Raw genomic sequence first — 22,920 nt, 5'->3', positions numbered from 1 at the left:
TAATACAACCTGAATAAAATACAACTCCAATGTGCAATTCTAAACACTGCTACTTCCTAATTAAGGAGAAATATTTCTGACTTACAATCAAGATTTTAAAAATTCCCCTCCATTCCAAAACTTCATCTTTTTCTCTTATTTCCTCTTATTAGAAAGAATAAAGGGGACTGTATCTTCACCATGCAGGGATTGAATTAGAGGACAGAAACTTGAAAATTACTGTGCTCTTTCCATACTGTACTCCTGCGCATTGAGAGTAACTCTGTAATTCCATTACTGAAGAATCATGTGTGAAATTTGAGTGGATTACATAACCTGCTTACATCCAATCTAATTTTCAGACCTCAAACCATCTACCTCCTGTTCCAAGCCAAATACAGCCACACATATCTGCCTGCAATGCTCCGTAAAATTCACTCCCCACAATTCCCTCCAGAAGCTGTTCTTTGATGTTTTTTTTCTCTTTCAGCAGACACAGCAGTAAAAAGTTTGTCTATTCCAGGAACCTCAGCTGTCTCACACCCCACTTTGCAAATCACAAAATGGACAAAGGAGACTTGCTAGAATTTCCTTCAAAGTTCAGCCAAACGGGTCTCTCAAATAGATGGGCACTAGGAACAGCTTCTTTCCATGGAACGAGAATACAACCACTGCAGTCCTGGAAAATTCCTGCTGCCTGCGTGAGAAGACAGAGCACATTCATACCCTTGAAGAGCAGACTTGCAAGCTTTATTGTTACTCTTAAACCAATACCACCTTTTCATAGAGTGTTAGCTCTTACAAATTGAAACGCTTTGATTATGTTTGGGGAGGAAAAATCAATTCCTAAGATGATCTTTGAATCACCTAGTAAGCCGAGCTATTTTCAGCAGACTAATGAGTCTTAAAAACGAACTGCAATTTCTTACCCCCTTTAAATTAAATCCAGACAAAATCCACAATGTGAAAAGGGGAGATTTTACCATTATCTTCTGCAACGTGTTTTTCATCTTTAGCATGATCCTCGTGTTCTGTGAGTTCTCGTGAGGCGCAAACTTGTTTTAAGCCCAGGAAGAGGAGGAGGATAGAAGGGACAATCTGGGCAGCCACAGCATCCACTGCAGGAGGCCGGTTCTGCAATTCCATTAGGATGCTTAGTCCTATTATGCACATTTTTCTGTCATGGAGTCTGAAACAAACACACGCTTGTTAGACAATGGATTTTTCACTGCAAGGATATGTAGAGAGTGGTGCTTGACACGGCAGAAGACAGTGTCACAGGGACTACGTTCAAAGTCCCCAGACACATTCTTTCATTTGTTTTGGATGCAAATCCCCCACTGAAAAGTTCTTGTTCATTAACAATTAAATACCTTTCACACACCAGTCAAATTCCTGTAACAACTGTTTCTGATTACCAAATGCAAAGTTAGTAATACCAAATAAATACTTTTTCATAATTATGTAGAATAACTTGTCTTTAATAAAGCCTTTAACACAGAGTAACATCATTAAATAGGATGGAAAATTAATTTGCCTTGGCTTCAACAGCAATACAGTTGCAGGGATTGAAATTAACAAAAACACTATTAATGAAGAGTAATGACAAACACAAATGCATTGAATTGCAGGGTGCATTTATAGAGTGCCACAGGGCTAGCTGTATCTAAACATGTTTATTAAAAGCCCATCAGAAAGGCTGTATTATGCATCCAATTTCTGACTATTACTTGAGACACATTGGTAACTACAACTCCCTGCAAATGCAGGGAAATAATTCCACTGTATCAAGAGTATCTGTCAGTACACTCAGAAAGGGAACTTACAAGTGAGTAGACCTTCAGTAAAACAAACTATAGATAATTGAAGGGAAAGTGAACAATGAAGTAAGTAGCAGCAAGATTTTTATGTGTCCATAGCCAGGAAACTAGGTAAGAATCTATGCCTTTAAAAATAAGAATTGATTTTGACTTTTAGAAATAGCAGTTATTTGCAAACAAGACAGGGAAAAATTCTCTAACTGCCTCTGCAAACACCCTCTGGATCTCCTTTACTGGAAACATCAGTAGTATTCAACTGTCCTTGACCATTACAGTGTTTTTTTTCTCGAGGGCTTGAGAGGAGCTTGTTTTGTTTGAACAATGCAATTTGATGATGACAGATTCTGTGCAAGCCTTCTTAAGACAAGGAGTTCCAGAAAGAAGATTCAGCAAGACCTACAGAAACCAAGAAAATCTCCATAGCTGACAGAAAATGGCCATCCTCCAGATTCCTGGTAGATACTTCCATTACTGAATCAGTTTTAACTTTGAACTTAAGAGAATCCAAGTTGAGAGAGAAGAAACTAATAAGATGAGCATCACAGACTGCAATAAAACTTACAGGGTAACAGCCAGCTCAATCCATCACTTCAAAAATTGCTATAAAGACACAATTTTAAAAGTGTTTACAATTTTATTACCAAAGATCACGTATAACATGTTGATGAACATGCTAGCCTTCCTTAAGTAATACAAGTGAATGTGTATTACAGCTTCCTGACCTTCACATTTTCTTAAACAAGGCTGGGGATCTGGAGGGATTTCATTACACCTCCCACATTGTTAGTCCTGCTAGCACTTAGTAAAGTGATTCCATTCTCAGAGTAGTTGACAACAACAATAAATTATACATGACCATGTGTAACACTATGATCACATTCTTCCAAGAAAAACAAAGTCAACTAGCAAAACAAATGACATGCTTTGTCGTGTTGGCTTTGGCTGCTCCATTACATGTGTTGAAAAATGGACCAAAACTCAAGTAGGTGAATACTGTCCTTCCATCACTGCTGACTGTAATGCCTTCTTTTCAGAAGGAATGGGGCACAAAAGAGGGCATACAAATCAGGCAAGGAAACTGAGTCACAGGAACAGGGTCTGCTTTCATGAGAAAGAATTAAACCCCTTACTCCTGTTAGTTTATCAATGTTGAAAACAAGCTCATCACCCTTTGCCCTCATGCCAACACTCTGAAGACCAAAATCCAAACTAAAGATGACGCCACCTATGAACAAAGCACAACTTTTTTTGGGACAGCTCTCCCTGCTGCAAGTATCAAAGGAAAGAACTTGCTCTACCTCCTCTTTTTGCTAGCACCTTTACCCAAGTTTGACCAAAGCTCTGTAATCTATGCACAGGACTTCTATCCTGCATCTTGACACTGAGAAGCCATGAAATTTCTTCAAGGCCCAAATGTATAATGAAGCAATTTCAGTGTACATGTGCCAGAGTAGTTAATGACATTTGGCATTACCTTTTATAATCCATTTGGAAAAGCTACCATTACACAATGCCAATCAAAATTACAAATTACAATTACAAAATACAACACAGTATAATTAAAAAAATAAAAAACCTTAGTAATGACTGGCTTAGCTTCATACTAAATTATCTTTTCTGCACAGCCAACAAAGGTGCAAGAACCAAGTGCTGCTGTTTAAAAGGGAGTCACCATCAGGAAATGATCCAAATGGCCAAAAAATACAAAATATGTGTCATGCTCCACTTTCAAGCTTGCAAATGGAGAAGCTGTAAGAATGAATACATCCCTTAGAACATGCACGTTACTAGAAGGCCCAGCATGACAGCAGAAATCAAGGCATAAAGCCATCAAACCACCTTTAGTGAACCTGAGCCAAAAGGAGGCTTCTTCCTTCCACCTGCCAGCAGAGCCAAACACAGGATAAGCAATTGCCTTGTCTGAAATTCGCGTTCTAGGACACCCCAGCTGTACCACGCACTCACAGAATGGAACAAGCAAAACAGCGTTTTATTCCATTTACAGATTTTCATAATGGCAAAGCAAGGTTTTGGGACCACTCCTCTGCTGTTAAAAGGTTTGTTATTTCAGCACCCTTCTGTCTGCACATGGGAGCCTGGATTCCATTCTCCTCAGTGCTTTGTTCTTCGAGATGTGTACTTACTTGCTCAGCTCCACACCACAGTCCTCCCTAACAATCAAGGACTCTGTTTGCTCCCCCAATGGTGTATCAAGCCTAGAATGCTAAACATGCAACACATGGCAGTGCAATGCACAACTCCTAGGCAAGTCTATTTTTAACAAGCTGCGTGTGGTCTTCATAATGTGCAAGACCTTTTCTTGCTAATACACTTCCTTCCAATACAGGACAAAAAGATCTAAGAATCTTTTATATTTTAAAGCGAACTGAATGTATTTCTAAAGGAAATAACAGAGCCTTTACTGGTTTGCTGTGCTCCTTTATGTGAGGATCAAGTTGCTTTCTATTACATCAATACAGTTCCTGGACAAAGTGCAAATAATTAGCCATTTCCTTGTAGTTGCAAGGTTGGAACCAACCCTGCTTTCCGATATGAGGCTGGGATTTCATATGCAAGTCTGAGAATAGTACGATTCTAACTATTTAAACTCCTATCAAATAAACCTCCCTATTCACCTCCTAAAAAAATAAAATCACTTACTGAGGTGTTTTTTTTTTAAAGCAAGTTTAAAATAGTTTCCATATTTTTAATAACATGGAAAACCAGTTACTTATCTTACTGCAACTGCTTTTCCTCCTCCAAGATGTATTATTCCCATGGATTTCATCTCATGCATTCAAGAAATGCTCATTCTTTTGGCAAAAATCACTGGCTCCAGTCTGAGAGCACGCAGACACACACAACCCTACTGCTGGCACAACAGGACCAATGGGGAATAAGAGCTTACAGAAGCAGAAGGAGGACAGAGAGGTGTGAGATTCATCTGGACAAAGAATCTTGACGAGGCACTGTTACCACTAAGTCACTAATTCCCTGCATGGCTGACAAAGAAATGGCAGTAAGACTGACATGGTCCTTCACACTTGGACTGACTTTGATGTTCTACAGTTTCCCTAGGATCTGTAAATCTCTCAACTGATTTGAATTTAAGCCTAAAACTTCCTCTTCGTGGAGAAGAATCCAACTGTAAACCAAAGCAGCAGTGAATGATGGGTGGTGAGAAAAAGGACTGTACAAATCAGAGTGTACTTCACTGATGAAAATGCAAAGTCTGCAGGGCATTGACCCAAGAAAGGGTTTCAAGAAAGGCACATTTTCTTTTTATTTCTGTCTTTTCCTGTTCAGTTAGGCCTCTCAATATCTGGCTCCCTTTCAGATGATGACCCTTACAACTGGTACTTCAAAGGAGTCTATAGGAAAGATGAAGACAAACATTAATCAGGGCCTGTAGTGCTAGAGCAAGAGGTAACCATTTTAAATTGAAAGGATGTAGATTTAGACTAGATAGAAGGAAGAAACACCTTACAATGAGGGTGGTGAAACACTGCAACAGGTTTCCCAGAGAGGTGGGAGAAGACCCATCCCTGGAAACATTCAAGATCATGTTGGATGGGGCTTTGAGCAACCTGATCTACTTGAAAATGTCCCTCTCAGCAGAGGTTGGACTAGATGGCCTTTCAAGATTCCTTCCAATCTGAGTCATTCTGTGGTGCTAAACAAACTGCCTTCTAGAAGCAGCTGAGGGAAAGGAAGAAAGTCCCTTACATCACATCACAATCATATCACATCACAGTGCCTGAAGACAGTACTATAGCAAAAACTCCACAGCTGAAAGCCACATACTGGGGAGACAGCACTGAAAGAAGATTTTTAGACTTAAGCAATATTATAGATATTTATTTCAGTGTTGGTAGCAGCCAGTCAAAGAGATACATTTTAATTTTCTGCTGCCCTTCAAGTGCAGTGTGAACAGAATCTAGTGGGATGACATCCGTGTTTCATTTTCACAGGCTTTGTCAAATTTCATCTCAGCTCTGCAGAAGTTATTTGAACAGTAGTAGGAGCAGCTGATGCTTTTTGAAAAGCCACACAAAAAACCTGAAAGTATGCTGCTCACTGGAGATCTTGAAGTTGGAGTCTAGTCAGATCTGTGGCATTTTTCCCCTCTGGATCTGGCTGGTTTCTCATTCAAGGCTCCTGAATGAACTGTTTAAGGCTATAAATCTGTTGCCTTTTTTATTTCTTTTAAAAAAGGAATGACAAGTTTACCACCTATAGGGAATATCATCTTTCATACTGTCTCTGTATGCATTCAGCATTTGGTATGCAGTAGAAAAAAAATGACAGCACAAGGAGCTCAATCTTGAGAACTTTGCTTCAGCTGTAAAAAGTAAAAAAACCCCATGCATAGAAAGCTTAGAATGTCTTGTTCTTTTCTGAAGTCAGTAAATATAAAAATAATTCATTAACTAACAATACGATTAGCACAAGTGTGAGAGAGGTAGACTTAAAGGTGCCATTTTTCAGCCACTGGCATGCCAAAAGAAATGAGGGACACTGGGTCCCTCGTGCCATCTTTGTCACTGATTCAAATAACACCTCTAATTGATACGGTGGGTATTTACGTTAAGATACAGCATTTGCTGTAGATATTTTGTATACGCAGCAGGTGGAAGTCAGAACACTTGTGATAATATGAAGTATCATTTTTGCTATAATGAATAAGAGACACTTTAACCACTTTTTATCTCTTTAATTTAGAACTTCTAAATTTTTTTTTCTTCATGGAGAGACTGCTATAGTAATACTTTCAAATTGAGACACAAATGAGGAATCTGCACAAAGCCTGCATACATGAAATCAGTCAATATCTCTTGTATCTCCAAGTGATCTTCATTCCAGTAGAACAGCCAGAATTAACATGCAGACCTGAAATAAGGCAGTCTATGCTGCAGTTCCACAAAATACTGCACTTCTATCCTCATCTCACTGAATTATGTACTTAGAGGAGGGAGGAAAACAATTTTTACCATGTATACTTGGTATGTGCTTTAAAAATACCACAGAGGACATGCTGAGAGCAAAACCTGCATATGCCAGTTGGTTGTTGATTGATATGGATTCATTATTACTGTTATGAAAAAGGTAATGAAGTGCTATAATGCACAACACACAGTTCTAAATTCAGGATGGACTCTGAGAAATAATGAAGCCCTCCCAAGATGGCAGACAATTCTGTTCAGGGAAGATTAACTCAAATAAGAATTGTTATGGAGAAAAGCTGTTCGGATGACTGAGGAGTGGATAAACCATCTATAAGAAGCCCCCTAGAGACTTGTTCAGAATTGGAAAGACAGGACTGTACCAGTAGGAACCAGACAGGAAACCTAAAATTTGGAATGTATCTATGGGTCAAGAGCTGCCTGTCTCAGCCCATCCTCATTCATGGCCTGACTCCTAACACGCTGACACTTCACTTAGTCTGTTGGTATAGACTATGCACAGAGAAGACGTGTTCTAAGCCCATCTGTACACCTGCAGGCAGATGTCAGCCTCTGATGACAAAACATAATTCACAGCAGGAAGGTGAGAGGTAGCTGTTAACTACATCTGGCTGTCTGCTTTGCCCTTAAGTGGATTGGAATTTCACAGTCAGACACATCTCAGCTGAGAGGCAAGCACTGTCAAGCACTGGGCTTCCCATCCTCCCAGCATCAAGTGCAGGCTGAGCTATGCCATGACAGGCTTTGTCCACATTCATTTATTTTACCAATGTTCATCTCTGGCCCAAGTTCACACTAGTGCAGTGTACCCACATGTTCAAGGGAGGTCTGAATGAAGTTTAGGTTCAGGGGTATGCTGAACAGTCAGTCCATCAGTGCCATAATGATTAATATGCAACTTATCACAAACAGCTGACAGGGATTAAAATTGGACTGTGGGACTGGACAGAATAACTTTTTTTTTTTTACATTAAATAGAGCAGTTAAATATAAAATAAGTTAAATATAAAATAAGTTTTTATATTTAATAAGTTAAATATAAAATGAAGAACAGAAGATATCTGTACAGTGTTTCAGAAAAAGAAGCTAACATCTTTCTGAAGTCTTGCTGGTCAGCTCTGAATACTACCCTCAATGCATGCTGGACCTTCTCTTGGAGAAGCAGACAGTTTGTGATTAAGAATTTTAAAAGAATTCTCAAAAATGTATGTATTATAACCTTGTATCCTCACAACACAGAAAGTTAAGCATATAGCTCAACACAACCTGGAAAAGTTTATGGACATAAGTCACCTTTAATGGCATCACAACAATTAGGCCTGGTGTGGACTACTGTAACCAAAGACTGAAAGTCTTTCACCAACATGACTAGAGATATAAACAGAAGTGAACAAAAAAAAAACCAAAAAACCAACAACAAACCAAATCGAGGACTTTTAAAAGAAAAAAAAACCACAAAACCAACCACAATGCTTACCCAAGAAAACAGTCTGTGTCATTCATCCACTGGTTTATGAACTGTGCAGTGATGGGCTCAGGATTGTGTGGAAATCTGATGTTTTCCAAGGTGTGCAGAAGTAGGTCAGGATTGTAGTAGAGTGCAGCTATGGCAACCTGAAGACACATGGTACGAAGCTCACTTGTTTTCACTCCTCTGGTTAACCGCTCCAGAACAGCCTCCACGAAGAGTGGAATACACTGGGCATGTAAATTTAAAGGAGAAAGAAAGAAACAAACAAATGAGCATTATATATAGGATCACAGAAGCACAGAGTATCAGGTTGGAAGGGACCTTTCTTGACAGAAGTACAGCTACCAGATTATACAAAAGTTTAAAACACTTTTATCAGAACTGATCTCCAGAGTTAAAATAAGTCCAGCTATAACCTGGGAACCCATTCTGTTCACTTCCCAGTATAACAGCATTTTAAGCCTCTGATTACATGCTTTTAAATCTTCCCCAACACATCTGAGCTAAAAATTGCCAATGTTATTCTCAGCACAGAGGAGAATATTTGTGGCCACTTGGAAGAATTTGTTCTAGCTGGTATAAGAGATTTAGAAAAGAAACCAAAGTTATTCTCATCTTTGAAGAAAGATACTCAGTAATTTCAAAACTAGCAGGTCTTAAAAATAAAATTACCCAAATATGCTAGAAAAAGATGTAATAAAACGTAAAGTGATGTTAAATATCTTACAAAGGTATGAAATGAGTGAGTTTATTCAGGTAAGAGCCAGTATACAAATTTCTACACAAATAAACATCTAGGTATATTTCAACATGCAGATTTATGCCTTATGATAGTTTAGGAAGCATTATGAATGTTTTAGATTATGAGTTCCAGCTCAGTGTGCAACTTTTGTAGTTCACAGAGTTGTGAAGCTCATGTAAGCATTCCAACACATACTTATTTCAGTGCAAATGCATATAATTCACTTCAATGTCTTCCAGTTTTCTTTTAAAAGTAGAATCTTCCAAGGAACTTTATCTCCAATGACTTGAGTTCTACATTAGTGAAGTTAAATTAGTTTCAGTGAAATTAACTGAAAAATTATCACTGAAGACTATGGATTGAACTATGGCAACATCAAATATGGTATGCTAAAGTATTTTAGGCTGGAGTGCTATGCAAAACATGAGACCAGAATTTAGCCATTTATAAGAAAAAGACTGCTTAAAAGCATGTTCTAAGAAACTAAGAAATTGTGATTGTGATTTTTCCAGCAATCACAATCCAACCACACTAAAATTCTTCACTTCCCAATGCACCAAGTAATTAAAAAATATTAAAAAGGACCCAGTTCAAATTTCTTGGAAAAGTAACTTCAGTAGCTGCATATGTATAGTTAACCTCTCAGCCACAATAATTTTACTTATGTATATTTTGCATGAAAAGAGAAATCCTACTTGAAAAAAAAAGAAAAAACCACAACCCTGTACACCATACTCTATATCCTTATCGTTCACTCTACATTCACTCTGTCATGCCCAGTAACCTCAAACACATCAAAAATCAACAAATCAACTAACCAAAAAAACATCTTACAAACTCTCCTCAGCTGATTTACTTCTTCCTACTTTACTTCTCCCTATTTCCACTCTTTACTTTTACCTCAAATTCTCTCATTTCAACTGCTTTTCTCAGGAATCATATACATAAAAGAGAAAACCTGCTCAATATATATCACCTGGTCAATACCCCGCCCTTTGCATTGAAGAACAATTACTTCCAGGAGTTTGGCTGCATGGCACTCTGCATCTTCTCCTGCATCTCCTGTTAATACCTAAAGAGGATAACAATTTAGTTAACCAGTTATTAATCACTAAAACAACTTTGAAAGCAAGTGCACCAGTACCTGCATACATCAAAAACTTCTACATGGCATGTACGTATCTATTCATGCTACATTTTGTGAGGAATTTAGACACATAAAAAAATTATCTCTACAGGACCTAAACAAGGATAAGTGGCTAAAGATTAAATAAAAAACTTAGAGGGAATTCCTATAGTTCTGTTAGTATTCTTCACATGTCATCTCCTTCCCTTTTTTAAAGGAAATGTTACTTATAAAAATAATTTATGTTTTCCAAAATTTTTTTTTAACTTCAGTTCTAATAGACACTAGCAGATTAAGAACCTGGCAAAGTGAAGTCCCATCTCTAGGCTAGGTTCTGATTAAAAACCAAGATGTATGAAATCACTATGTGAAACCACTTCTTCTCAGTACTTTTCAACCCTATGGTCAGTGTCAATCAAACCTGACAAAGAAGCAGAATTCACAAGCATAATCAAATTCCGTAAGTTACTTTAAAAAAAAGCAGGTAGGCAGGTGCCTTACACTTTAAAATGCCCAAAAGCAGGGAAAGGCAGCAGAGTGACCTCATACTTCACTATACAATACGGAATCAGCATAAAAGAGAAACATCATAAAAGTAGGAAGAACTTCAGATGAGTTCTCACCTTAGCTGACAGCTAGAGAATGCAATCACAAGATACACTTTACATGGAAATCAGGCTTCATTAATTCCTTACTTACCAAAATAGCTGTTTCATAGGAGAGAGTCAAGACAAACAGCAACTTTCTCCCACACAGCTCTGTGCATGTAATGTTTTAAAAAGCACGTCACTTTAAAAGTGTGAAGGTGCTATGTGTACTCAGAACTGAGCCAAGACCAAATTTCATTTTGTTCTGAAGTGACTGGCCACCACCTGGCATGTGCAGGTTGCTCTGCTACTCTGAGTCTGAAGCACCAGTGATAAGCACAAGGGTAAGAATCAGAGGCCTTACCTTTTTACACATGGCGTAAATGATTTCTAAGTGCTTTGGGTTAGACAGTAAAGTATCAGTGTCAATGGTCACATAATTATGCAAGAGAGGCATCATATCTGCAGAAAAGGGAATGCAAAACAGAAAAAATTATAAACTCATCGATGAAAGTGCTAACCAGTGAGGCTACAGTCCTGTAACAGAATTCATTAACTCAGATTCTTGGCTAAAGTTGGAAATTCAAACTCTGAAAAAGTCTTTTCTAGCAAAATTCTTCATGAAATACACCACGTAGGATGCGTTCTCAGAAGAGGAAAGTAGAACAGGATTGTGTTTTAATGAATTAATTTGTAGTTTCACATTTTCTACTTCAGCTTCCTCTGAGTTCACGACCTCCTACAATAGCTGATCACACCGACAGATTTGAACACACTTGTCCTACTTAAATATGCTCCTCTTACACTCCCACACTAAACAGACGGTCAGGGCATGACTCAAATACATGACAATTTTAAACCAAGGCACTAAATGGAAGCAACCCTTATTAAGGTGGGTTTTAGAGATGAATTCCCAAACAGTGGAAATACCAATAGAATAGAAGTGATCATACCTGCAAAGTACTCAAAGCAATCCTGTTGGAAAACCTCATACAGAACGCCTAAAAGCTGCCACATCTGAGGTGAAATCATCTGGCATGTCAAGCTGTAGGCCAAGGAGAGAATTTCTTCATAAAACTCTAGAAAGGAGAAACAATTTGAAGTAGGGTGTTTTAAAAACAAAGTTAGCTTGCAAATACCCTGAAATCTGAAAAAAAGCAATTGGTAACTAAATCAATAGTTACTAATTATACTAGCAGTAAATAGTATATATGTATAGTATATATATATTTATATAACTATAGCTATATATATAGTTACTAATTATTATTACTAATAATATAGGGCAAACTGGAAAATGCTCTTTTTAGATGGGACTTATGTTGGAAATAGTTGCAATAACATGTGTAATTTTTTTTTTATAAATGCACACCAGAAGGACATATTGGCATCATATCAAAGACATTCTTCTAAATTATTTACTGGAAAACAATTTTATTCTCTCAACCCCTGTATTTTCTTAAAGGCCTTACTGGTTTCTCCTGATCTCTTCTGGTTCACAAGTCATAACTGAAAATTAATGTATTTTTTTTCTTTAAAGAAACACACACACACAAAAGAAGATTAAGTTCTCTTCAGGATGATAGTATGGTTTGTAATAATAGAAGGATTTTGTAAATGCAAAAACATGTAATGTTTTTCTAAGAATCATCACTAAAACATACCAATAACATGTTTCTGTAAAACAAGACCAATGATCTGTAAACAAATGCTCTCCAGCTGTTGAGTTATCTGAAATAAAAACATAAAGAAGTTTATTTGAAAACATAGAAATGCACTAATTTAGTCAATGTATTTGACTTAGTCTAAGAAGTTCTTCAAAGCAAAAAGGTCTTTATCACTTTTTAAATGCTGCATTATTACAATATTACACAATACGGTCTCACAATGTTAGTACTCAAATTTTAAATAAGGGTATTGCTTGAAAACTTGTCACAGCATTTTCAATTTTTTAAAAAAATAAAATTAAAAAAATATTATTTTATGGTTGTTCTATGGGTTCTAGCAAAAACTGTATCTGTTGTCCTGCCTGGATATAAAGTAACACTGTAGTCCAAGTGTTTGAGATAAAGCGTCTGTCCAAAATCTTTGAAGTAGAATAGATTAAAAGGAAGAAAGGGAGAGAAGATTTTGTCTAAGGTCTATGGAGAGCTTCCCAGAGTAGGCTCAGCAAGAGGAATGCCTGCAGAAACTGGGAGCATGTAAGTGTCCAAGACAGGATTCAGCCTTGCCATGTTGGACACAGACACTGTATTTATGAATTAAACTAAATCACAAGCAGAACTAAATTGATACATCATAAGCCTAATTAAAACAAGCAAATACAGAAAATTGATGTAATTACTACAGGTCACCCATTCCAGACATAATCTTGTAGGATATCAGACTTTCTGGTCTAATTCTAGCAAACGGATGAAGTATGTTGATGGAAGACTCCTCCACTTACCAACAGACCCTTAACTCAAATGTTACCTTCTCCTAAACTCTCCCCATGCTTAATGGTGACAGGAAAATTAATTTCTAAGGACTTTTCAGCCTCATGTATCATTTCTATAACATTTAGATCAATTCCAAAATTATTTAAGAGCCTCAGATGAAGAACACAATATTTTAGTTTGCACTTCACACAACAGACAAGCAAGCCACAAAGTTTATACCAAGAATCCTCAGCCCCAAAGGTTTTTCTAGGCTAAAACTTGAAGATCTACTTTAGACTATTATTCCTGGTGCTCAGCTTAGCTACCAGATTTCATTTTAGGTTTCAAAAGATGCAGAGGCTTTTTGTGAAGAAATGAAAGATGTTTTGAAATCCAGAAGGACAATACGGCCTTATGAGAAAATAATTAGTATTTTAATTATAAGCTTCGTTTAAAAATTTCAAACTTACAATGAAACATTCTTATTTTACATCGAGAAAACAGAAGAATCTGGGACACAGAACTTCTGTGCCAACTGAGCTTAAAGTTACTGAGAGACTTTGCCTCTCTGGTGAGTCACAGAATTTCCTACCTCAGTCAGCCCAGTTACTATGAGCAGAAATACAGACTTACATTGCACCACAACTGGGAAACTAATTCCTAGGAATTCTATTCAAGAAACTGCTGGGCAAACAACAAAATATGAGTCACCAATGTAACAAATCAGCCTTATGCAAAATATTCAGGTTTAGGTTAGATATCAGGAATTCTTTATTATGAGGGTAGTAAGACATTGGAAGAGGTTTTCTAGGGAGGTTGTTGACACTCCCTTCCCAGATGTATTTAAGGCCATGTTGGATGAGGCCTTCTGCAGCCTGGTCTAGTGGGAGTTGTTCCTGCCCATGCATGGGGGTTGGATTTTGATGCTCTTTAAGGTCCCTTCCAACCCTAACCATTCTATGATTCTGTGATTTCTCCCTAAAATTCATTTTAACAGCCTGTAATACAATTATCTGATTAAGTGTTTATCAGAATAAGGGCTAAAGATTTTACCTTCAGGTTATAAATTCCCCTTGAAGATAAGAGCTAAACAGCTAACTGGGCTTTAAATTCAAATTTTTCAGAGATGACTTGGTATTAACTCATTTTTCTGCTGTAGTAAATGCACATTTATGTCAACTCAAATGATGCAATATACAGAGAAGTGCCTGTCATGTATGAAAGGCATGAGAGAACAGCAGGAAAAAAGACAAACGAGAAAAATCTCACCTCCTTGTGATCTTCCACAACTGTAAGGATAGTATCAATTGTGTGCAAGATGCCCATGGCCATAACTGTTTTGTCTTCCACTTCCTCATATTCCTCACTCTGAAGTACTTTACCAAATATTTCAGCCTGAGAAAAAAAAAAAAGAGCCAATTTGACATTCAAGAGCAAACTCACATTTTTAATTTCTCATGCAAACCCCAGAAAGTAACAGCAGCAATGCCTTATCTCTAAGAGCTGTCAGCACTGAACAAGATGTTCCTTACTTTTGAAAGGGGAAAAGAGAAAATTAAAAATCTTCTTTTTTTGAGAAGTCTGGCTAGGTGAAATCATCTGAAATGTTAAATATTAGAGCTTGGCTTATTAAAACCAGTGACAAAATTTAGTATCTTTGAGAAATCTGAGGGTTTTAAAGATGCTCCATAGAGGAAAAAAAAATAATAATGTGAATACTATAGAGGGATCTTTACAGAGAGTACTTTAAACAGTGTGCACTTCCAAGAAGTTAATGAAATGTTTACAAATTGGCCATGTGCTTCTGACTAGAATGCTATTTTACTGTTGCCTCTTACCAGATGCTGAGTCATGTCTATGGCGATAGTAGCTACTTCCTGACTGTACTCACAGATCATCTTCTGGATTACATTAGTAAGATCATCATTTTCTGTCTCTCTAACAATGTGTAAGAGCTCCTGCATAACTGGCCTTACATAAGGCTTCACATATTCCTTGGCTGAAAAAAAAAACAATTGAAACTAGGTTAAGTCAACCATCCGTGAACACAAATTTACAGTAATGACTAGGTAATTGCTGACTCTTGAACCAAACAATTTTGTAAATCTCAAATTGCTAAGAAAAACCCCAAAAAACCCCCTGTAACAAGTAGATTAACAGAATAAATAAACTGTACATTTACCACCTGCAATACTAAAATGTCATTTACAGCAAAAATCCACTGCTTTGGGGGAATATATACCCTCATGCTCATACAGCATTTGTTCTTAAGCATACACACTACTTCACTTTAATAAAGAAAACCCAAGACAGGTGCTATTTACTTTATTCAAAGAAATATGTTGATTCTAAGTTCTTTTGTTCAGAAAACTGCCCTAAAAACTTGAAGTCACAATTCTGGGATGTACACAGTAACAAATGATCAAGTTAAGATGTCTAAACATGAGATGTTCTGAAATATTTATCTTTAAATTACAGCAATTCTTACGTAAATCTTCACCAACATCCTCATCTAAGAAATAAACACAAACAAACAAAAAATCAGTGTACACAGCTGATGAATACCTGTAGCTTACCTTGCTCTTGGTTGCTTATTAATGTCTGAAGAGCTATTGCTGCCTCTACTTTCACAGGCATTTCCTTATCATCAATCAGGCTCTTCTTTGCCAACTCCACTGCATTCCTCAAATTTAGCTCATTGTGAAATTTCAAAGCACTGAATGAATGAAGTACCCAACAGGACTGAATAACAAGAACAAAAGGCAAGTTAAGGACTACTGCAATTTTTAGCATTTTTTAACCAGTTCAAACCCAGTGTTAACTATGTCTCTGTTTTCATGCATTACTTTTTTTCCCCTCCTAATTATGGTGTATTCCTACAGGAAATGTAACAGTTTTTGCACCCAAGCAATTTTTGGGGTTTTTTTGCCCAAATTCCAATAAATTCAGTATCTACATAACTGGAATTCATAGTTTTGTCCCTCCTGGAAAAAAATATCATAACAAAAATGAAGGTAAATTAGCTGTTTGTTTATGACTGACATGAGCACCCTCAGATCTTCACCAAGCTAAAATCAAACTGGCATTATCTACTCTGTGGAAATCCTACCTATTCTTCACAGCCATCCAACGACTCTCATAACTGAGATCTGCTAATGAAAAATGGTCACAACCACTGCTCAAATTCTCCAGTCTGATTGAAGAGGTAAACAATAACACAACAGACTTTCCATCAATTCATTTAGCTGACAACTCATTTTTTAACTCAAAAAGGCTGAAAAATGAACATACAAGGTCAGTATTTGAAATTTTACTATGTATTTCCTTTGTTTCTTTCATTAACATACATAATGAAATCAAACTGAAAGAAATATGGAAAATATTGACATTGATGTAAGTGGTAAACTTACTCTAGCTCTGAGGTACCCCAAGTTAGACATGAACAATGGAAATACATGATTCTGTAACATCAGCTCCATTTGATCCCTGAAGACACTCTTCTGTTGGTGTAAAAAAATTCAGTTTTGGAGACCATTCAATTTACATATATCATTATAGCAAATAACTGATTTCATATCTCAACCACAGGGAATAAAATTATTTGCCTATGTAGTAAAAGTTAAAATAAGCGAAAGAACTGTACATATTAATGTTCAACTCTATGTTACTCATTACAACACTGTATACTGGCATTTCATTGTCTTTAAGCAAAATTATTCCAGATGATTTCTGTTAAAAATTAATTATGATCAATTACCTAGTACCTCCAATCTTCCTACAAAGGAGTACATTCATATCTGCAGATAAATATAAGCTTAGTATGAAACGGATCTGAGTTTCAAATGACCTGCTGTTACTGTAAGCATCAAAACTAATTATTTTATCCACTACAACAATAACTCGCATCTTTTTTCCTGTTTCTTAATGAACTAAGATAATTCCTTTGTGATCAAAATCTCTTTGGTTGGAGAAGTATACTGGATGAAAATTTTCTTTCACTACTCAAATCTTTCACTGACAAATCCCACAGTATACATAGGAAGCCAGGATGGTCAGCATGGACCATCCTGGGGCTTTCCTAGCATCTATAGACCCAGGATACTAGAGAAATTATATTCTGGGAACTGTGTTACTATCTAAAAGAATGTTTCATTGGTTAAGATAGGAAGAAGGTGAACAGGGGCATTCAATGCATTCAACCACAAATACAGGTTGGTAGGAGAAAGGATTGATGGCAGCCCTTAGGAGAAGTACTTGAGGGAAATGACAGACCAGAAGCTCAACATGAGCTGCCAGTGTGTGCTTGTAGCCCAGAAAGCCAACCATGTCCTGGGTTGCAACAAAAGAAGCACAGACAGCAGGTCAAGGGGGGTGATTCTCCCCCTCTACTCTGCTCTTGTGAGACCCCACCTGGAGTGCTGTGTCCAGTGCTGGAGTCCCCAGCATAAGAAGGACATGGAGCTCCTGGAATGTGTCCAGAGGAGAGTCACCAAACAATCAGAGGCCTGAAGCACCCCCCCTGTGAAGACAGGCTGAGGAACCTGGGGTTGTTCAGCCTGAAGGAGATTCCAAGTTGACCTTACAGCAGCCTTCCAATACCAGAAGAAGGCCTACAAGAAAGGTGGGGTAGGACTTTTTGCACCTGTGTGTGTAGTGAGAGGACACAAGGCAGTGGTTTTAAACTTCAAGAGGGGAGATTTAGATTAAATATTAGAAGGAAATCCTTTACTGTGAGGGTTGCCCAGGGAGGTTGTGGATGCCTCCTCACTGGAAGTGTTCAAGGCCAGATAGGATGGGGCCCTCAGCAACCTGATCTAGAGGAAGGTGCCTCTGGTCATGGCAGTAGGGCTGGAACTAGATGATCTTTAAGGTCCCTTTCAACCCAAACCATTCTATGATTTTATTATCACCAATGCCTACATCCTTTTTTCCCCACACTGATTCCCCAGCCTTCAGAGAGGCAGATCAAGAGTTAAGCAGACAAAAAACAGAGAGAAGGAAAAAGTATTCTACCTAGTACACACAGGGCAGAGGTTTGCATGTATTAAACTGGAACCACTCTGGAGAGCCAGGTAGCTAAGGCAAGGTGTGTCTATGAGCTCCTTACAGTCTATACCTCAGTCACCTCACCAGCCAGAAAACACTTACAAAGTAAGTATTTTATGCAGAAACACTTCATGGAATTTTTCAACCAGCCAAATCCCAAACAAGAGATTCAGAGTTGAGACAAGTCTGCAGTGTCTGGGGATTATTAATCTCCTTTAAAGTATAGTAAAAGCTCATGTTTCAAGACTGAAAAGATTCAAATGGGAGCTGTATATTGGAATAAATCCCTTTTTCTCTCAGGACAGATATAAATGGCTTTTGAAAATGCCAGTCTATATGAAAGGCTCCTAACAACACAAACAATGCCTCCCTCTTTCACACTGCTGTACTCCGGCACAAGGGTTACAATCCAATATAATGTAAACAAATTTAGGAACAGTTACTGATGTTTTGGGATTTTAGATCAGACAGTGGATTGGTACCTTAGCTAAAAATAGATGGCAAATGTAGGCAAGATGTTGCTCGTAAATGTACATCCTGCACAGAGACACCACTCACATAAAATAAATTACTTTGAAAAGGAAACTTCCAGCACAAGGCTGCCATTCTTACATTAAAAGTGATGACTTTTTGGCAGTTACTTTTGACATGGAGAGAGGGCAAAAATGAAGGAAGGACAGAAACTCTGTGCTCTTTCCATTTAAACTCCCAACTGGCTGATGAAATAAGACTTAAAGGCACACACTGCAGGTAACAAAGCTGGAAAGTTAGACAAAACATTCCTGCAACATGGTAAGTAAACACTTTTCTGGAACCAGAAGAAGCCCACAATAGTGCAGGCTGTTGGGGGTGGGGAGTGTTGTTTGCTGAAGAACCATAGGCAATGTTACTGATGGAATGCATGTTTGCTTTTTTAACACCCTTTTTAACATCGGGAGAGGACCAGGAGACTGTTCTGTAGCAAACAAACAGAGCTTTGGAGAAACTTGAGAAGAAAAATCTGCCTACAAAATGGGACTATAAAACCCAGGAAAGAATGTTAATAATTTTAAAGAAACAAACCCTCACATTCATATTGCACAGCACGATCTCTTTCCAGACTTTATAAACATGGCTAAGGGGTAGCCATGCTTTATATGTTAAGATTTTTTTTATTGGAAATGGCAGTTGATAATAAGAATTACAATAATTTTTCACTTCTTTATCCACTTACCTTCAGTAAAATATCTGCTAGGGATCCTATAACATGCAAAGCTCCATCTTTTTTCCTTGGGTCAATGTTTGGCTCTGTCAGAATCTGGTAGCAATAAGCCATCATTTTTGGTAATACCTACGTGAGACAGAAAATACACAATCTCCTTTTGTCAAATTATTTTAATAGCATTGTTTATGCTAAAAAATTCATATGATGTGTTAAAATAGAAATTTTATGGGGCTGATGCAAGTGTGAGGCACTATGTGCATCTTTTCATAGTTAAAATTCAGAAGTTCCTTTTTCAAACTTTTCAGCCAAACTTGTCAAACTTAAATTAATATCCTTGAAATTTCACACTAGTGATAGTAAATAAGGTGCTTTTGGTTTTGCCTTGAGGCAAATCAAAAAAGGTGATGAAAAGGGAAGAGGCTCAAACAGTACCTCACTCATTTTTTTTTCCCTTAACTTCTCTTCTGGCTTGTCTCACACATATATAAATAAATATGAATGTATACATAAGTGTATAAACACATGCATATTCAAGAACAGCTTGGACTAAAACCTCATAAACTTATTTTAATCTGTTGATTTTGGCAGTATGACATTTTTATGTTCTCAGTACCAATTATGAAAATGAGAAGGTTGGTGGGGAAGGACTGTTTTGACAATAAAGCAGTGGAAAGGTCATAGGCTATTCCACCTGATGTAAGGACTGTGCTCTTCTCTGAAAACACATCTGGAAATGGAGCTCCATGTTTACTAGATGTTGAAGCAGTACCCAGAGAAAAAGTCTGCAGCTTTACCAAACCAACCTATGCTTTCCAGGGCTTGTCCAAGTACTTCCTATACTGTAAGTATACTGTAAGTATAGAGAGATCTACAAAAAAGTTATGCCCTCAGCTAAAGAGCAGTTGTATGAAACTGGTTTCAGTCTTGCTAATTTCAGTGCTGTCAACAATAGCATCAGTGAAAATTAGTAAGAATCAGGGTCACTTTTCCCACTGCTACAGTTTGGGAAGCTCAGAACAGTCCTGACAGACACTGTTTGTAAACTTGGGAAAATACCAGTACATCCAGTATTACTCAGTTCATATGTGGCAGGTCAATTTTAAACCTACAAGAGGAATTCAGATTTATTTATACATACACACATATTTTAATTCTCCCAAAATTGATAGCACTGAGCCTGGAAAGAGTAAACTAAACATTAGCATGTAGATTCTTCACAATTAGCTTCCTGCAGTATCTTCAAATTTAAGGGAAAATAACATTACTAAGGAAACTTCAAGTAATTAAAACCCACTAGTTCCATACCTCTTTTCTCTTCTTTGCAGCTGTATAAAGGAGATTCTGTGCTGCTGTGGTAGTGGATGCATAATCCTCAAATACATCTAACAATTAAGAAAAAAAGAAAAAAAGCCAAAAAACCATATTTTGCTTTCTGAATGAGCCTGTACTAAAATTTTCATAAACCACCTTGGTTTTGTGATATCACAAAGTTAGAGTGAATACATAACCTCAAAACTAATGACACAGTTGTCTTCACTTCATGGTTAAAGAGTCAGACCCAAGGCTTATGTCATGCAGCTTGTGAAGGCATTTACTTCTTGCATTTCAAATCTACTGAACACTCATCATTCCCTTTATTAGGAATGCATTATTTATTCATTAATTCTCTTGAGACCACGTATTTAAGGAATGAAAAAAACTGGCTTTTTTAATTAAAAACACTATAGGAAGAACAACAATACATTCCAGTACCATCTGCATACCATATGTACACATTTCTGGCTTGATTTTATTAAAACCTCATGGGAAACTTTTTGTATGCAAAAACTACTTGGATCTGGGGTAGCATGAAATCTGCTGAAAGCTGAAGCTTTTAGCTTCACTCATTAAAAGAAAACCTCCTTTAATCATATTGAAAACAAAATGTATATTTTAGGAAAAAAATCTTTGCTGTCATGTTTTAAAGATGTTTTAATTCAAACATTCCTACACAGATTTAATTAAATGTAAAGATCTAAAAAGGTGATCCTGAAATGGGGTCAAAATTGCACGTGAAATTGTCCTGAGAACTTGAAGACAAAACATGATTAAGAAATACTACCAGACTACTGGAATTCTTATTCCAAACCCTAATGTGTCTCACTAAACTCCAATTTAATGTTCTTTCCTGCTTTATTGGTTTTTTTTACTTTCCACAATGTAACTTAGATCTGTATTTAACTGTCTCAGCTACATATCCAAATAGGATTCAGTATTCACACAAAAAGAAGTGAATTCATACAAGAAACATCAGCAACTTATTTGTACCCCAGTGATCAACTATGGATCTGGATTTTTTGTGTAACAACTCTCCAAATTTAAAAAATTACTCCACAAGCATTTAAATTCTATTTTCATATTTATTAATCCCAAATCAAGTAATTAAAAACTTCCAAATGCTATGTATCTCTGTGGTGCCTGGTTTACAGGGTTTTCTTAGCTAAATTTTTAAATTATGCTTCTCTTTTTCAATGACATCTTTTAATAAAAGTAATTATTCACAATATAGTCCATAATGTAGACATACATATATATATATATATATATATAAAATAAATATATAATATATATATTATATTCACAAGATTTGCACTACATCTTTTGATATATTACATAAATCTAATCTTACAATTTAGTAATAACTGGCGAATAAAATGTTGAAGTCATTAACAATTTTCAATACAGAAAGAGCAAGTCAGGCCTCTTCTGGTCAAAGTGAGAGCTGCAAGAAGCTGCAGACAACTGGCACACCTACAATTCACCATTCTGAAACTGGCATTAAAAAGTGAACAAGCAAGTCTATTTGCACTGAGCACATGACAAGTAGAAAAAAAAAAACAATTAGGAGAATTAGGAGAATTTTTAGTTTAAAGCTAATAGCCAAATGGACAAAACTCATTTGATCTGCCTTCTTCCTTTAACTACAGACTGATGAGATTTAAGAAACAAAAAATTTCTTCTTCCTACTGTTCAACACACACACTAATAATGTGGTCAGGCTGTTAATTGGGACTACATCATATAGTTATGATGAATGAAAAAATAAATGTTAAACACAAATATTTACCAAATTTCATACGGATATATTCATATGGATCCTCTTGCCAGAGCTCTTCATCCTCATCTTTGTAGCACATTAGAGAGAATATCACTTCTTCTGTTATACTCTAATGTTAGAGAAGTCAAATATACATAAGTACCCATAAAATCAAAGTCCAGCACAGCTTCCCTCCACTGTGCACTCCCTCACTAAGCCTACTTTACAAAAGAGTAAAATTCTTTAAACGGTGCTCTTTTATTTTGGCTAACAGAAATAGGCTTACAATATAAATACTTTCCTTCTGCAACAGTCCCAGACAGCAGTAATTACATGATCTATCTTTATAATAATACAGTAACACATGCAAAATATACTTCGGGACATAGTCTATAAACAGCAGAACATCACATTCTGGAGAAGGATCTCACCAATGTAACACTTAACATGAAAATGGATTCGAGTCCTTCCACTTAATCATTGGCTGG

General features: G+C 36.8%; 1 protein-coding gene across 1 annotated transcript in view; it reads right to left on the bottom strand.

The window, feature by feature from the left end:
- The window catches only part of IPO8 (importin 8), a 47,181-nt gene that overhangs the window by 5,111 nt on the left and 19,150 nt on the right, over positions 1-22,920 (bottom strand). The window contains exons 10-22 of the mRNA XM_030469096.1: positions 22,463-22,562; positions 20,662-20,738; positions 19,366-19,482; positions 16,517-16,606; positions 15,683-15,848; positions 14,945-15,105; positions 14,376-14,501; positions 12,354-12,420; positions 11,643-11,768; positions 11,054-11,151; positions 9,953-10,048; positions 8,241-8,461; positions 963-1,168 (exon numbers count right to left, since the gene is read on the bottom strand). Coding sequence (XP_030324956.1) covers positions 963-1,168; positions 8,241-8,461; positions 9,953-10,048; positions 11,054-11,151; positions 11,643-11,768; positions 12,354-12,420; positions 14,376-14,501; positions 14,945-15,105; positions 15,683-15,848; positions 16,517-16,606; positions 19,366-19,482; positions 20,662-20,738; positions 22,463-22,562 — 1,651 coding nt within the window. The remainder of the gene's footprint in view (positions 1-962; positions 1,169-8,240; positions 8,462-9,952; positions 10,049-11,053; positions 11,152-11,642; positions 11,769-12,353; positions 12,421-14,375; positions 14,502-14,944; positions 15,106-15,682; positions 15,849-16,516; positions 16,607-19,365; positions 19,483-20,661; positions 20,739-22,462; positions 22,563-22,920) is intronic.

The sequence above is a fragment of the Calypte anna genome, chromosome 1, assembly GCF_003957555.1.
Source record: "Calypte anna isolate BGI_N300 chromosome 1, bCalAnn1_v1.p, whole genome shotgun sequence".
In the NCBI taxonomy this organism is placed as follows: domain Eukaryota; kingdom Metazoa; phylum Chordata; class Aves; order Apodiformes; family Trochilidae; genus Calypte; species Calypte anna.
Note: the sequence above shows the minus strand (reverse complement) of the source record. Positions and strands in the feature narration are given on the sequence as shown.